This window comes from Xenopus tropicalis, chromosome 5 (assembly GCF_000004195.4).
Source record: "Xenopus tropicalis strain Nigerian chromosome 5, UCB_Xtro_10.0, whole genome shotgun sequence".
Lineage (NCBI taxonomy): Eukaryota > Metazoa > Chordata > Amphibia > Anura > Pipidae > Xenopus > Xenopus tropicalis.
Genome location: NC_030681.2, coordinates 22488681 through 22506568, shown reverse-complemented (window position 1 = coordinate 22506568; position 17888 = coordinate 22488681). Strand labels below are relative to the sequence as shown.

At 37.6% G+C, this 17888-nt stretch overlaps 1 protein-coding gene across 21 annotated transcripts in view; it reads left to right on the top strand.

Annotated features, from left to right (window-relative positions):
* Positions 1–17888, top strand: part of nrxn1 (neurexin 1) — a 919306-nt gene that overhangs the window by 403101 nt on the left and 498317 nt on the right. For 13 of the 21 annotated variants that reach the window (XM_031902190.1, XM_031902199.1, XM_031902189.1 and 10 more), the window contains 2 exons: positions 13532–13735; positions 16152–16178. In XM_031902190.1, coding sequence (XP_031758050.1) covers positions 13532–13735; positions 16152–16178 — 231 coding nt within the window. The remainder of the gene's footprint in view (positions 1–13531; positions 13736–16151; positions 16179–17888) is intronic. The other 8 variants (XM_031902195.1, XM_031902194.1, XM_031902198.1 and 5 more) reach the window with 1 other exon arrangement.

Sequence of the window (17888 nt, the reverse complement as noted above, 5' to 3'; positions counted from 1 at the left end):
TTTGAGAGCTCTTGCTTACATATTCTCTGGTTATACAGTCACTCATGTAGTTTCTTTCTATGAGTTCTTGATTCAGAATTGTGATTGGGATGTCGTTACCACGGTAGATGTGTATCTTCTTATAACCAATTACACTGGCATGGAGCAACATTGGCTCTCTCTGGAGCAAGTATAAATTAACGGATTATCTCAACTCATACTGGCCTTCATAATTTCCATATGTAATAGTAGCCGGGCTTCTGCTTGCCTTTATTTGGAGGTCTTTTTCCGCTTTTAAAACTTTCAAAGAAATGCATACCCACAAGGCTTTAGCATTGTCAGCTCCACCTTGAAGGACATGACTTTTTAAACATTACATTAAATCAGGTTCCACAAACATAATCCCTCAGCCATGCTACAGTATTGCCCTGCCTAATAAGGTTCTAAAATATCTTAATAAACTGCCCAGTCATTCAGCAATGACTATTTAATACTAAATGTAATTCACTGCAGCATATTCCATTGACCATTTCATCAGAATACATCCACTTCCTATGAGGAATAAGGAAGTTTGTTATGTCCCAGCACATTGGCATTGCTAGGAAACACTGTCTTACATATATTCACACAATGGATGACTTTGAAGAGACAGGAAAAGGCACATACTGCCATGTAAAGTGATTCTTTAGAAATATATGTAATATAAAATTTGAAAGTTACAGATTGAGGCTCGAAATGAAATATCTAAAGGGCTATTTTGTATTCATAGCTCTAGCCTGCAGGCATATCTGCAAAAAAAGGACATGGGTAATTAATTTCTCAGCCCAAGTGACTGGGTAGAATAAAACTTTTGTATGTATTAATAGTCAGAGTCATCTGTAGGGTGGCTTGTGAAAAAACATGGAACCGTAGTAGGATCTGCAATACCATAGCATTATGGACTGAATACATTCCACATGCTTTGACTGGGATACTCAAAGGAGAGTTGAGCCTTGGCTTTCAGTATAGGAGTTGTGAAATTATACATTTGGGCATAGTGAGATGGGCAGGTGAGAAAATTGGATACTCATTTGCAGAGTTAAACACTTCTTCCAAAGAGCAGTTATGCTTGTAGATTGTAAGCTCTTTTGGGCAGGGCCCTCTTCACCTCTTGTATCGGTTATTGGTTGCTTTATATGTTACTCTGTATGTCCAATGTATGTAACCCACTTATTGTACAGCGCTGCGGAATATGTTGGCGCTTTATAAATAAATGTTAATAATAATAATATGCTTATAGTTAAACTCTTCTTCAAAAGGGCAGTTCTCCTTATAGTTAAACTCTTCTTCCAATGAGCAGTTATCCTTATAGTTAAACTCTTCTTCCAAAGAGCAGTTCTCCTTATAGTTAAACTCTTCTTCCAAAGAGCAGTTCTCCTTATAGTTAAACTCTTCTTCCAAAGAGCAGTTATCCTTATAGTTAAACTCTTCTTCCAAAGAGCAGTTATCCTTATAGTTAAACTCTTCTTCCAAAGGGCAGTTATCCTATGTGGGAAGATAGTTCAGTAATAATAGCCCAGTGTTTATTTGCTTGCCTTCTTTCTACAGTTCATTGTGCCATTATGTCCCTCAAAGTTCAATGCTATTTCATCATTTAATTTCATCCCTCAAAGTTCAATGCAATTTTCTTGAAAGATGAATGCGGTCATAGCAGAGCCACATTTGGTTACAAGCCATGAGACCACTGTGGATTTAACTGGCTGTGTAAACAACCCTGTTGAAAATAATGGATTTCTTTGAACCTACAAATAAGGCATCAGATATGTAATTTATAGTGCTAAGTCAAAATCAAGATATCATGAGTAACTGAAATGGCCCTTATTTAGGGACCAGTGGCATGGCAACATTTCAAACCAACAATACAGATTACGTATCATTGCTATATTGTATTGTATTATATTGCTACATTTATACTTCAGAAAGCTTTACTATACCTAAGTAAAGAGCCCTAGAAGCTCCCTCCATTTAAGGCAGCAGCTGCCATTTTAGCTTGGTCTTCATACCTTCCTGCTGCAACTCTAGCTGGTGGTAGCTCAGATTACACATGAGTGAGTGAGTTTTATGAATTCTTATGGGAGGGGGGAGCAGGAGAAGGGAGAGAGGAGAGAACTGTGCAGACTCTGGCCCCGGGAAAGAAGGATTTTTCTGAGAGAGGAAGTCAGATACCTAAAGAACATGTTTACAAAAAAAGGAGACAAGAAATCCTGTGTTTCTTTTGATAGAGGAGTGCAGCGTTTCTGTGAGTGCTTATGGATGTATTTACATAGACCTTTCTGATAAAGCTTATTTAGTTTTTACCTTTCCTTCTCCTTTTAGGGTTATTTGTTTATGATGATGTAGTAACAAACAGTAATGTAACTTTTTTGTTTATTATTGTTAGCAAGCATTATTATTACAAACATTACAAAGAGTAATGTCTCTTTAACCTAATCTTTTATATAAATATAAATATGGCAGCCAATGTCTTGAAATAGTAACACCATATTCATGTAGCTTTCATAGACTAAAGAGGTACAGAGAGCCCTGGAAGCTGGAGTGTTGAGGGGAGAGTGGAAGCATCATAGTCCATTTAGACCTATTTTTGATTAAAAGCTGGGTGTTTCCTCCTAAATGGGATGTGGTTCCTTGTAGATGAAAGAGCAAGTAATATTAGCTTGAGATATATGAAGAGCATAATGTTAGTGGATGCTGTGTTTCTTCTGGTGACTGGATGGGGTTGATTTTTTGCAGTTTTTAATGACTGTGAATCAGTTACAATATGACTGCTCCTCTGTGTGACTTGTCTGCTCTAAGAGATCCTTTGAGCTATTTCCCTACAAGGCATAACATTACAAAAGTATGTGACATTTTATATTAATCCTCAGTAAAAAAGCGTGATATTCTTGTACTTAATAAATGTATAATACAATTAAATTATGCACATTGGCAAATATTAACTGTATTAAAAGTATGTTAAGGTTAATGGTATAAAGAGCTCTAGAAATCTATTATTTTGTTCAGCCCTTAGGGAATGTTAAGTTTTAAAATCCATCTCCTGTGGTTTCAGCTCGTTATCATAATAATTAGTGATGAGCGAATATTTTCAACAGGCATGGATTTGCAGCAAAATTCCGCATTTCGCCATTGGCACGTGAAAAAAGGCATAGCTGCGTCAAAAAAGTTGCACTTTACCCGCATTTTGCCAATTTTCGCCATTTCACAAATTTTTCAGCAATGCAAAATGGGACAGATTCACTCATCACTAATAATAATTCCAAGGTGCTCCCCTGATTTACAATATCCTTTTGCGGAAGGTTTTGGAACCTAATTTTCTGATTTGTCGCAAAGACTTTCACTTTACATGATGTTACACAGTGACATACATTTCACAGGCTCAAGGCACAATTAAGGCATTATGGCTAGTGATGAGCAATCTGTCCTGTTTCGATTCGCAAATTTGCGAAACTTGCGAAAATGTTGCGTGTCAAAAAAAAAATTCTCGCCCGCGACAATTCTTTTGACGTTCGACTATTCTTTTGTCGCCCGCAACTATTATTTTGATGCGCGACTATTCTTTTGTCATCCACGACAATTCTTTTGACGTGCGACTATTCTTTTGTCATCCACGACAATTCTTTTGACGTGCGACTATTCTTTTGTCACCCGCAACTATTCTTTTGACGCGCGACATGACACCCATGACAATTCTTTTAATGCAGGCGACATTTTTTGGACGTGCGGCGAATTTTTACGCAGCTATTTTTTTTATCCATTTCATGAAACAATCTGCCAATGGCGAAACGCAGAAATTTGCAGCGAATCCATGCCTGGCAAAACATTTTGCCCATCACTAATTATGGCTACTAATACATGTCCTGGATGGAAATGCAGCTGCTAAGGAAACACTAAAGGACATTATTCCCCGTTAACTTATTTTTGAAACAGTATGTGGGAAGGGCTTTATTAAAAGGGAACTTCAGTTTTTGTTCCCTTCAGTTCAATTTGTTAAAGAGCCCCACACAACACAGGAACCCCTAATATCCCTATCACTGTAATCTGTTCCTTCAAAAACTACGAATATATATAAAATTTTTATATGCTGAAATCCAGCTGCAAAACAGTTCTCTTTCTACGTCATTTGAAATCCTTGCAGTGCAGTCCATGCCAATGCATTTGAACAATGACGATTAAGAATGTATTGGTAATAAGTTAGTTGTAGCTCTCACTGGAGTGGTGATAAAATTGGGAGTAGTTGTGTATTACATGGTGATATTGGTGGCATAGTAGGTGAAGGAATTAATCGAGGCTTCATCATGGGCAGTGAACCCAAGCTAGTTGGCTAGTGACTAAAATTTTATGTACCCATGTGGGTTTTCTTTGATGAACATAATGGATCTACATTTATTACATATACAGTGTACAGCAGTGATCCCCAACCAGTGGCTCAGGGGCAACATGTTGCTCACCAACCCCTTGGGTGTTGCTCTCAGTGCCCCCAAACCAGGGAGTTATTTTTGAATTCCTGACTTGGGGGCAAGTTTTTGATATCAAATAAAGCCCCCTGTAAGCTGATAGTGTGCATAGAGGCCCCTAATAGCCAATCACAGCCCTTATTTGGCTCCTCCATGAACTTTTATGGTGCTTGTGTTGCTCCCCAAGTCTTTTACATTTGACTGTGGCTCACAAGTAAGAAAGGTTGGGGACCCCTGGTGTATAGTATGCTGAAGGTTTAGTAATACTCTGTATAATATTGTTGCTGTGTAACACGTGGTTGATGTACTGTTTCATTTAAAATGAGTAATAAATCCGGGGTGGTCTTTTCATCCAAAAAGAATTGTGGTCATTGCATTTTATAGTAAGGTAAGGTAAGAGAAGTGCCTGGGTGTTCAGTCTCCCCTAGTCCTTACTTAGATATACCATGACCATTTCACTCAAGGAAGAAGGTAAATTAACAAGCTACAGTATCTGTTTCAATTTCAATTTATTTTTCCTTCCAGGGTATTCTTGACATTCTTAGCTTTTATTTGGATTAGAGTCCTCCCACCCCAGCTTATACAAACATCACAATCTAATAAGGCTTCTCATGAGTAGGGCATGGAATATGGAAATAGACTAGCTTTTTTGCTATAGACACAGGACAGGATTTAGGGTGATGAACACCCAATCCTCACCTTTCTGCAGAACTTAACATTACATCCTTTTTTTTTTTTTACATTACTTCCACTGACATCATGGTCATAACAATCACAACACTTTATTTAATAGCAGTTTTGGTATACTGTTCTGAGCTATTTCATTGCAGTGGAAGAGGAGCTGGACACTTTAGATTAGACTCTATGAAGAAGTAGGAGGAGCAATGATAGACAGAAGATAGACAAGGAGAGATAGGAAATTATTAGAATAAGTGTCATTTTCTGCCTTATCCCTATTACCCTGAGAGATGCAATTAGACCTAAAGATATGATGAAGCTCGCTCTTCTTTCTTTTTTTCGATATAGAATGTGACATATGATTAAGGCATGCAAAATCTTGGAATTGCTTCTGATGCAAAATAGAAAAGCACATCAATCAAACCCAGGCTGCTCAGCTATGTAGACAAGCATATTCTATATATTCTCACTTCACACAAAATAAAAGCTCCTCTAGAAATCCTTATTTAATAAGATTTTGTTACTTCTCCCTTTTCTTTTTTTTAACATTAAATATGTTAAATATGGAATTAGTTGTGCCGCACAATGACGTTCAAAGTCAGTTCACTATAAGATATCCGGCATTAGGTTTCTGGATTGGGGGCTTTCATGAGTAATTGCCTTTGAAAGAGGATTTCTTAATAAATTCTAAAATGAACATCTCCTGTGGCGAGTTTAACTCTTGCAATAACTAGTTATACAACCAACGATCATAAACTCAGCTATAGGGTATAATAAAATTAAAAAAATAGCAAAACTGTGGCAAAATTTGCGAAATGCAGATACTGGACGACTTTTTAAGCGCGCAACTTTTTTGCCGCATCTGTGCCTTTTTTTGACCCAACCACACATTTTTTGACGCGACCTGTAAATTTTGGGCCAGTTGGGCCAATGGCGACGTGAAATTTCACTGGGAATCCAGGTCTGGCAAAAACATTCGCTCATCACTAATAGGTTATACTCTCACCAGATATTATAAAGTTAGACAAACAAAGGTACAGGTATCGGACCCCTTACTAGGAAACCCGTTATCCAGAAAGCTCCGAATTACGGAAAGCCTGTCTCCCATAGACTCCATTTTAATCAAATAATTCAGAATTTTAAAACTGATTTCCTTTTTCTATGTAGAAATAAAACAGTACCATTTAATTGATCCCAACTAAGATATAAATACTCCTTATTGGATGCAAAACATTCCTATTGGGTTTAATTAATGTTTTATTGATTTTTTAGTAGACTTAAGGTGTTGAGATCCAAATTACGGAAAGACCCCTTATCCGGAATACCCTTGGTCCCGAGCATTCTGGATAATGGGTCCTATACCTGTACTAGGCTTCATACAGAAGCAATTTATTCCTTTTAAATGTAGTTTAGAATAGGACTATACAGGCTATGTACCACTGTTTGAACTGTTTGCCACAAAGATTCTACTAGAAATAGACTGACCTTTTTGCTATAGATCAGACTGAACATTTGTATATTTTGCACTGGTTAATCCCCATGCTATTAATTGTCATTTCTTTACTAATATGGCCTTATTTCACATGCTTGATTGTACTTTGCTTTTCCATTTGATCGCTATGATGTATCAGGAATAATTCAAAACTAAAACTGGGTTTTGTTCAACATAAAGAAATGTAAAAGGAGTGTGTGTTTATTGTTATTATCAGCTATACAACATGAGGGGCAATTTCTGAACTTATCTGCAAGTGTGGGTGCACTACAATGAATACAATAGAGAATGCCTATTGGTGGAATTCATTATGTTACCTGTCATGTACTTCAAGGTTATTGCCAATGTACCCCTCCTCTGAAATATGGTATTCAATGCATCTTGATGCTGGGGGACCCTGGAGCCAGCACCACCCTAGACTTTGTGATAAATCTAATGTGTACTTAATAGGTGCTCCAGACTTGCACACAGTGAATCAGATACAAACCATATTTTAAAAGTGCACTCTGGAAGTAATGCAAACTCCAGGGGGTTATGTAATAAAAGACACTAAGGGGCAGATTTACTAATCCCCGAACGGACCGAAAGCGTCCAAACGCGGTTTTTCATAACGATCAGTATTTCTGCAACTTTTTCCTCACCGTCGCAACTTTTCCGTATGTCCCGCGATTTTTTCGCGCCGTCGCGACTTTTTCATATATGCTCCGCGAGTTTTTCGGCGCCGTCGAGAAAAAATCGGATTGGTTTTTCCGCCATTTACTATCGCTCAATACGAAAAATTTGCGATGGCGAAGAAAAAGTTTTACAAAATACAATAAAGTCGCGCAAAATACGATAAAGGCGCGACAGAGATGAAAAAATCGCGACAAATAGGAAAAATCGCGGCGGCGACGAAAAAGTCGTAACATTTTCATTTCCAATACAAGTTTTTCCCTGTGGGGATTCGGATTTGTGGATTAGTAAATCTGCCCCTATGTTTGCCCAGGAACAATAACCCATAGCAACCAATCATCAGTATTTACTAGTCACCTGTCTAAAAGCAAACATTTTATTGGTTGCTATGGGTTAACTTAGGGGCCAGTTCACTAATATACAAATCCGAATCACGAAATCTGATCATTTCTGATGATCTCAAATGTCACAAAAATTCTTTTCGTTTAAATATGAATATTTCGTACTTACAATCTGAAAGTTCCGAAACTTTCATATTGAAACGATCGTTTGCGAATGGCGAAATTTTCGTATCCCAATGAAGAGTAGACAAAGAATGAAGGACTCATGTAATAAAGGGCATTGCCAAATGAGTTCAAATAATGTATACACACTGTGGAGCTGGCATGGAAGGCTTAATGGCAATTAATGGCAATTACTGCTTGCTAGCCTTTGTATAGTTATTGGGAGTATGCCTACAATGGTGAATGGCATGCTGCCACAATGAACCCTGGGGCATGTATCAGATACTCAATACCCAATCATGATTCAGCTATTCCAGTCGCTGGTATAAATGAGCTCAAGGGTTAACCAAACATCTGACAGTTAGTGAACCCCACTGGTACATACAGTTACAAACCCTCTTGCCCTTAGGTACTAACCTAGTTTGGAAGACTGATTTTCATTTCATTTGATCGAAAATATCCCGGCAGATGCCTGGTCTGTGAGTTTCTTGTCCTTTCTTAAATCCGGCTTTACGTGAATTGGAACACAAGATTTGTATCAGGAGTAGCAATGTGTACTTGTACTATTTTAGCTCTGCTTTTATAAGGAAAACATGATTTATTTGGGCTTTATGATCTTTCCCTGATTATACAAGATACACAAAACCTCAGCATAATCTCAGGACTGGTTGAGGATTTTTTTCTGAAAAGCACAGATGGAATGACAGATGTCACATCAGTATAATTTGGCTCGCACTTTATTGTTGATCACGGAATGAGACTACCCTTTGGCAAAAACTTTAGCAGGTATAAAATATGTATACTGAGTTACATTTCTCAAGTGCCGGTTAGGTAGGAATGGCATTGAAATAATCCCCTGTACAAACAAATTATATATTTTACTGAGTAGTCGCCATATAGTGCAGTGCATGATAAAAATATAGGGAACATCACATACTTACAAATTAGGTCAACTGCTTGCATTTATAGAGTGAAACTCTCATTCACTTACCTTTACTGAGCAAGTTGCATCCTGCAGTGCATGTTAATGGCTGTCAAATTAAAGTTACTGCTTGCAGGACACTGTTATACGACAGTCCAACTGTAAACAGACCAAAGCAATTAGAGCAATCAGGGCGATACTGGGATATTGGCAAAAATCCCCCAGGTTCATTCAACTGCCCACCCACTTCCTGTCCACATGTGGTGAGTGGAGTAGGAGGCAACGTAGGGTGGGAAAAGGTTGGGGGGGCTAAAAGTTACCCCAGTCCAATGCTGTAAGCACGGAATGGGCAGCATCAAGCACAGGGAAAGATGCCCCTTTTTAACATTATCCCCTTTTAACTCACCCCTTGCACCTGGCTTCCATTCATGGTCCCTCCTCCCTAGGCACAATAGGGACATTCATTTTTCAGGACAGAAAAAGCCACAGCTTTAATTACAGTTTAAGATACATATAAATTAATATCAACATTGCTATCAGTTTCCAAGGAATGTTTGCAGAGAATCAACCATTATCCACCTTCCTGGGCTACCTGATGGGCAAGTGAAACCAGACAACCAATTGTCACCACTCTTGCTGGACCCATGCCCGCCAACAGCCTACTTAACTACCAGTTAGCTACTTAGCCGTAACAAACCCTGGCCTTAGGCCCCACGGCGAGCATTCCACCACCTGCTGTGATGAAAATAAAGTCTCCGGGCACCTGTGAATCCTGACATGTTCTTACCCAAACTCTGCTCTGAATTAGACAAAATGGAACAGGTCTCCTCTTCATGTCCCCCTACATCCCTTACCCCGCCTCCCCAGCCTCTACATCATCTCCTGCTCACTTCTCAGCCCTGCCACTCTCCTCTTTCCCTTTGCTTCGCTCCAGAATGTGGTGTCTAATATAGGGAAAAGTAATAAAAACAATTAATAGAAAAAGTGATAAATAGAAAATAATCCCATAAATCAGAAGGAAAATATAGAATTAAGCAGTGTAAGATTCTTCATTGCAGATTTTAATACATTTCTTAAACAGGCAGCAAAATATGACTGGATAATAATTACTAATATATTATTTTGTCTTCACATTCCATCACCGCTTGGTTACCTTGATTGTTAAGCATGATAACGGCAGGCGCCATTACTTGAGTTGGGTTAGAACATTTTACACTCAGTAACAACATGAAGGATTTACATAAATATTTCCTTTTTTGCATCATATACCTAATTTCCTATGAGCCACGCAATATCATAGCTTTGGTCCATATCAGTAGCTGTGGAGCTGGCCCTGCTTGAGGGCCCGGCACTAGATTTGTGGAAATGTTGGAACATTGGATATTGTTGTTCCTTGCAGCATTGGGGACCAGAGTTCAGTTCCAGCCAGGGCACAAGCAGTTTGTATGTTCTGTGTCTGCATGGGTTTTTTTCAGGGTACTCCGGTTTCCTCCTACACTCCAAAAACATACAGGCAGGATTATTGGCTTCTGACTTAATTTAGCATAGTGCGTGTGTGTAAATGTGATAGGGACCTTAGATTGTAAGCTCCTGTGGGGCAGGAACTGATGCGAATGATGTATAATCTCTGTAAAGGGCTGAGGAAATGTGTTGGCGCTATATAACAGGAAATAAATTAATCATGGCCAAATGGTGAAATGTTATCATATACCTGCAACCTTATAAGATGAGCGAACCCTCACCACATTTTGATAAATTTACCCCTATGTGTTCAGGGCTTTCACACCTGCATCACTGAAGCTGTTCTTGAACTCTTATTGGGCCCATTTACTAAACTCCGATTAAGCATTTATAAGATACATTCGTATTTTTTCTAACTTATAGAACATTTCGGAACCAGAAAGGTTTTCGTGGTTTAACAAACTTTTTGGTACGAAAATATTGTGTCTTTCGGAACGCAATTACGATATTTTCGTACAGACATTAAAGCATTTTTGTGACATTTTAGACCATCAGAAATTATCATAGGTTTTGCCATATCATGTTTTAAGCCCCCAAAATTCGGATTTTAGTAAATGGGCCCCTAAATCTTATGATCCCAGCAATTACCAATGGGATGCTGGGTATTGTAGTTCAAAACAACAACACGCATTTTGTCATTGCCGGATTTCTTTTTTGCAAAACGGGCGTCAAAATTTGTTGCAGAATTTTCTGCGCAAGATTTTATTTTTGACACGCAACATTTTCTCCGTTTCGTTTTTCGTTGTTTCGCGAATCTTTTCAGAAACAGATTCGCTCATCACTAGCAACAACCTAAAAGGTTTACAGTTTAATTATTCCTGGTTTATGTACTCTTCCCATTACACAGTAGGTTCATTATTTCCTTATTGCCAGCCCCCACTTTAATGTCCAACACTGTTTGCAGGGAAAAACATTCCATACACACATTAACAAATGGAAAATGAATGGCCCACTGATTTGAATGGGTTGCACCAGGACCAGGATGTATTGTATACAATAGTGTTAGACATACGTAAAAGCATTTCAATCAATAAACACACCTCTTTGTAGATAGTAAGATTTGGTCTTTCTAATGGATTTTGAATGATGATAATTCCCAAGTAATGCAAGAAGCTGTGCTTTATAAATATGCCTTTATCTAACACCGTTTGTATGCACTGCCTTGTGTATGACATAATTCATTTTGTACACCTTTATAAATACAGCCATTAGAAGTAAGAAATATATTTTTCATTTAATTGATAATGTACAGTTGTTCATGTAGGAATAAATGGAGGCTCGCATTATTAGTAAATTAATGTCTCGAGAAAGGCTTTGGAGACTGTGTGAAACATTTGTCAAAATAACTTGATTATATAATGGCTTCACATAAAATATTCCAATCTGTAGTTCCATTTGTGGCTCATTCTGTTTGCATGTTTTACTGCTCATTGTCTCTGTCAGGCACGTCTGACTAGCAGGAGGCTTTTAAGGTGTTTTGGAGGGGTTGGATTGCCTGGAATTATCTGGCCATTCTAGGAAATATATATTAAAAGTGCTACTTTCATCCTTCTCTCTTCCTTGCCCTGGTTTTGGCTTGGATTTTACACTTTGCAATCTATCTTCTCTTATCAGTTTTGGACACTGACAGCTTCTATATTTATGCTGCGTGCTCTGTCTTCATGCCCATCGTTCTTGTGAAATATTGCTGGAGCTTTACGTTCTGCTTTCATTGCTGATATGGAATTAAAACCATATTCAGCAGAAATAGAGAATTTAAGTGCTTTGTCAATAAGCTGCGTTAGAGATAAGAAATGCAACAATTAAGTGTCAAGTAGAAATGTCAAGAGAAAGGAAGCCATTGGCTCAAGGACCTTCATGCTTGAAAGTGTTCTGTCTTCAACCTCATTAGTCTAGTATGAATATGCATGGTAATTATTTATTTATTTATTTTTTTGTTATAATTGTAATAGGGTTATGGTATTTTGTCTTATTGTAAATGGACTTATACCAGTGACTTCATTTGATATTACATAGTTACATAGTTACATAGGGTTGAAAAAAGACCAGAGTCCATCAAGTTCAACCCCTCCAAGTAAACCCAGCACACAACCTATACTTACCAATCTATACACTCACATACATAAACTATATATACAAACATTAATACTGACTGTAGATATTAGTATCACAATAGCCTTGGATACTATGCTTGTTCAAGAACTCATCCAGGCCCCTCTTATAGGCATTAACAGAATCTGCCATTACCACATCACTAGGAAGGGCATTCCCCAACCCCACTGCCCTCACCGTGAAAAACCACCTACGCTGTTTCAAATGGAAGCTCCGTTCCTCTAATCTAAAGGGGGGGGGCCTCTGGTGAGTTGATTATTTTTATGGGAAAAAAGACCCCCCCCCTATCTGCCTATAATCCCCTCTAATGTACTTGTACAGAGTAATCATGTCCCCTCACAAGCGCCTCTTTTCCAGAGAAAACAACTCCAACCTAGACAGTCTAACCTCATAGCCTAAATCTTCCATCCCTTTATTATCAAATATTGAATAGGAAATCCTGTTGGGTTTACTGTAGGATTCCAAGCATTTTAATCCTTGTAGATATATTGATCGACCCAATTAAACTCAACGATTCTGAAGTATTTTATGCAAGAAATGCTAGCATTTCCCATTGATTTGAATGGGTCTCATTACTTCTGAGCTCCTGAGATGTCTAGGTGAGAAAAAACAGCCATTTCAAAAGAAATGAGAACTTTTAAGAATTCTAAAAAAATAACGAGAATATTGCTGTTTATTAATATAGACTTAAGAACTTACTTATCAATTTTTAAGTTTGTGAATTGTAGAGTTTTGTAGATGCTTTGAATAAACTCACAATGTAAACAAACTTGAATGTTTGCTTATTTATAAAAAAAATCCAAATATAAAAAACTCGATTGACTCATATCATGGAAAAAAAACTTGAATATCTCAAATTTATGGGTTTACAAGCTCGAAATATAACTCAAAAATCTCAAATTTAAAAAAAAATAGCTTGAATTTTGCTTAGGGCAACACCCAGTGACTTCTAAATAAACTCACAAGCTTTTAGATACTGAAATTTTACTTCCGAGTTTATGGATTTTTTTGCACTTTATAAATATCGAACATTTGAGTTTTTCAACCATTGTCTTATTGCAAAAATATTTGAATCATAGAAACATTTTTGAATTTGAGCATTGATAAATCACCCCCTTATTTTACATCTAATAAATGACCAATATTTGTTTCTTCCCTACAGAGGCAACAATTTTAAGCTATGATGGGAGCATGTTCATGAAGATCCAGCTACCTGTGGTTATGCACACTGAGGCTGAAGATGTCTCCTTGCGATTCCGTTCTCAGCGAGCTTATGGCATATTGATGGCCACCACTTCAAGAGAATCTGCTGATACTTTGCGCCTGGAGCTGGATGCAGGACGTGTGAAACTAACTGTTAATCTAGGTAACATTCATTGGAGTAGGCTAAATGATTTCATTCCACAAGCCCATGTTTTTCTTTTTGCCTGACTTCTCTCACGTCTAGTCCTTATGTTTTGCTGCTTTTATTCTTTGTCTCTGCTTGGCCAATGTATCACTCACAATATGATTAAAAAGAGAAGCTGAGATGATCAACATTTGTCTATTCCTCTAGAAAAAAAAACATATGGTAGGTAAATTACATGGCATTACTTGGATATATTTAAGATTGTCTGTCCTGTTAATATGTTGCCCGCTATAAGATTCTTGCTAACAGCTTTCATTGGCCAACTACCCACCTGAGGAATTTTTTGCTTTTGTCATGCAATATACAATTTTTAAAGTCATCAGCTCATATCACAAGGTGGGTCTATCCTAGGGACGGGAATATTGCATCTTTCAAGTGGCCGTGGGCTACAATTCCCAGCACCCTTCCCATAAGCCTTGGAATGATGCAACATGTTAGGATTTCCAGGTGAAGCTGAGGAGTTTCCATTTTTAAACAAATATTGGGTCTCGCTTCTAAAATATCATTATTACGTTCATGTATTACCCAAACTTCTCCTTTTTAATCATTTTTAAATATACTAAAATCTTTTTTGCATTTTTTTGTTTTGTTTTGTGGTTGCAATTCTTTGGTGTGTCCGATATGAACATAAACCTTCAATGCCCAAGGTCTGCGGCCCTTAGCAAACAGTCTGGTGAATACAATTCCCACAAACTCTTTCACAGAAAGAATGCCCCAGTAGCAGAGAGACAAACACGACAAGATCCTGGGGGTACTTGTTAGCATGAAGCTGGAAGTCAAAGTGTCAATAGTTAGTCTTAAGGACCCTTAGCAAATTGTCTTAACATACGTCAGTAACTATTCTATGAGAAGACACCCCACTTTTAAATGACCACATCCTCAGTGGTACTAACAGTGTACAAAAGAGAATGTATAGTAATATATTGGCATTGAAATAAATCATGAAATGAATGATTTAGAGCACCAAAATACTAGTAAATTTCAGAACATTGATTAATTCATTCTACTGCGCAAGAGGGAAAACTCCTGAGAAATACTACTCTGCCTCCCTCTAGTGACTCCACGTAGGAAATTCTGTTTCAAAAGGAAGCTGTTATAGACCCGATATCTTCGCACATTCTGTGGAAAGAGATGTTGTGCATGTTTTGGTCCCAGACTGTCTGCCACCACTTTTCTGATGCGGTTGACGACACATGACAGACTCTGCTATATGGAAACAAAATCTAGGTTTTAGAACCTACCCCTCATCGGCATGAAAAGGGAAAAGTTTAAAAAAGTCATTCAACATTTTTTTTCTTAAGGCTTCAAAAGTCATGCTAATGCCTTACTTTAGTCAGAGTTACACTAATACAAATCAACAACTCAAGGCTTTCTCAGCCTCCCAATACTTTATATTTGTATTGTGTATATATACAAATATGGAGAGAGTGTTAGATAGAGAGAGCGAGAGAGAGAGAGAGAGAGAGAGAGAGAGAGAGAGAGAGAGAGAGAGAGAAAGAGAGAGAGAGAATTGCAGCAAACAATGTGGCACTAAAATACTCATTTGATACACTTTTATTGAAGCTAGTTGTATTTGTAAAGCAATATTGCTCTCTTAAAAAGATACACAATTAAAATGCAAATTAATCCTCCAGTGGAAATCCTGGTTTGTGTAAATCTGGCTCCATGTTGTGTGTTCCTGCAACTGAAGTTAGAAGCTTTAAACACAGATTGCTATAACAAACCAACTAAACAGTATTATAACCCCCAACCACCCTCCCCCCAACGTTGAATTTTATTAAGACAAAATATATACAATAGTCTCCATATGTAAGATAACAGTACGGTAACTGATACAATACTAGCAAGCAGCATTGTTATCAATATGTTGGTCTACAGAACTAGGGACAGTATTATGACAATATTATGACAATATTATGACATAGATGTAGATCCCCCTCAATTTGAATTAACTTGACCAAAACATTTGCAGTTGACTATACTTAAGCCTTTGAGGTTGATCGTCTCTTTCAAAGATGCCAGATCCTAGATTGGTGTGCTCTACACCCCATTGTGACGGAGCAAACGTTCCTTTTCAATACTTTTCTGTTCTTGCACAAATGGGGAAAATGTTGCCTCCTATCTTGATCTTGCATCTTAGATAGACATTATTTTCCCCTTGGATTTGTTTCCATGTAGTACTGTTTGAAATGGCCATATTAACTGTTATATTGGAATTTACTGATTTGTTCATAGTAGCTGTGATTTAATGGAGAGATAATGGCCACGGTGCATGTGTCTGTCCCCGGAAGGGTGGACTGTAAGTTTATTGGATGTCTGCAGCTAATACCTTGAAGGATAAATTTTCATTTCTCATCTATTCTTCCCTATCTAGACTGTATCAGGATTAACTGTAATTCCAGTAAGTGACTATTCAACATTTATTTTTTTCCTTTGCCTTGCTCTAATATGATATTTATTATGTGTTTATGACAACTGTGATCATTTCAAAATGAAATGGGATAAAAACAATTACCAATGTATACTAAATGCAAAGAAATAATAGATTATTTTATGATTGTTTTTAGATATTAAGAGGCAGATTTACGATTGCTTTTCGGCTTGACCAATCATAAAGGAAATCCGACATGAGTTAAGGGTCTCATATGGGGTTTCAGGGGTAAAACCCAACAAACATTTTTTATTATTTAAGAAAACTCATTTTGGGGAAAAATAATTCAACTAATGAGGTTTGTTTTCCCTTAACTCACGGTGGGTTTCCTTGATTATTATTCAAGCCGAAAGTCTTGCGCAATCATAGTTCTGCCCCTTAGTGCATCTTCAAGGAACCAAGTAACTCATGCTGTTTACCCCTGACTGAGTGCATGAGTCAACAAGCCTCTGGTCTCTCAGATCAATGACTTCTTGTTGTCTGTGAAGCATAAACAGCAAAAGGGACTCATCTGCGTCAGGTTAACACAAGGGAAATTATCATGTACATTGAACAATTGTCAAAAACTTCTTATATGATGAGTTACATTTGTAAAAGGGGACCTTGTTTTATTTAAACCTTTTGTTCTTTTTAAGCTATTCTATCTTTGTTGATGCTTTATATATGTGAAATATATTTGTTTAAAAAGTGTTCCAAAGCAGATATCCTTTGAAAGGGGAAATGGACTGTGGTTTTATTTGACAGTTTTACACTTGTTACATGTTTAGATGTTGTGTTACAGTGAGCGGCATGTAATAGCATCATTCGCTCTCAGATATAAACCTAAAAACAGGGTACAGTGCAAGTGAACACAACATAATGTAGTTATATGAATGCACTAAATACAACTTGAAGACAACTTTGAACACACTCTGGACATCACAAGTAACATTTACAGAAGCCTAGCAATGAGTCCATTAAAGGGGTAGTTCACCTTCAAGTTAACTTCTAGCATGTTATAGAATGGCAAATTCTCAGCAGCTATTCGAAGGGTCTTCATTTTAATCTAAAGATTATTTGCCTTTCTCTTTCCAGCTTTCAAATGGGGGTCACTGACCTTAGCAGCCAATAAATGTTTGTTTTTATTATTTATTTTTCTCTACAGCACCTCTCCTATTCATATTCCAGCATTTCATTCAAACCACTCCCTGGTTGATAAAATAATTTGGACACTGTACTGATGAAGACCAATTGTAAATTGTCTCAGAATAGCACTCTCTACATCAGTGATCCCCAACCAGTGGCTCAGGGGCAACATGTTGCTCACCAACCCCTTGGATGTTGCTCTCAGTGCCCCCAAACCAGGGAGTTATTTTTGAATTCCTGACTTGGGGGCAAGTTTTGGTTGAATAAAAACAAGATTTCCTACCAAATAAAGCCCCTGTAAGCTGATAGTGTGCATAGAGGCTGCCTAATAGCCAATCACAGCCCTTATTTGGAACCTCCATGGTGCTTTTGTTGCTCTCCAAGTCTTTTTACATTTGACTGGGGGTCACGACTAAGAAAGGTTGGGGACCCCTGTTCTATATTATACTAAAGGTTAATTAAAAGGTGTACAACCCCTCTAAATGTAGCTATTCTAAGTTGCCAATCTGCTTTGTAGGCATGATTAATTCCAAGGTGAGAAATAGGGTCTGATTG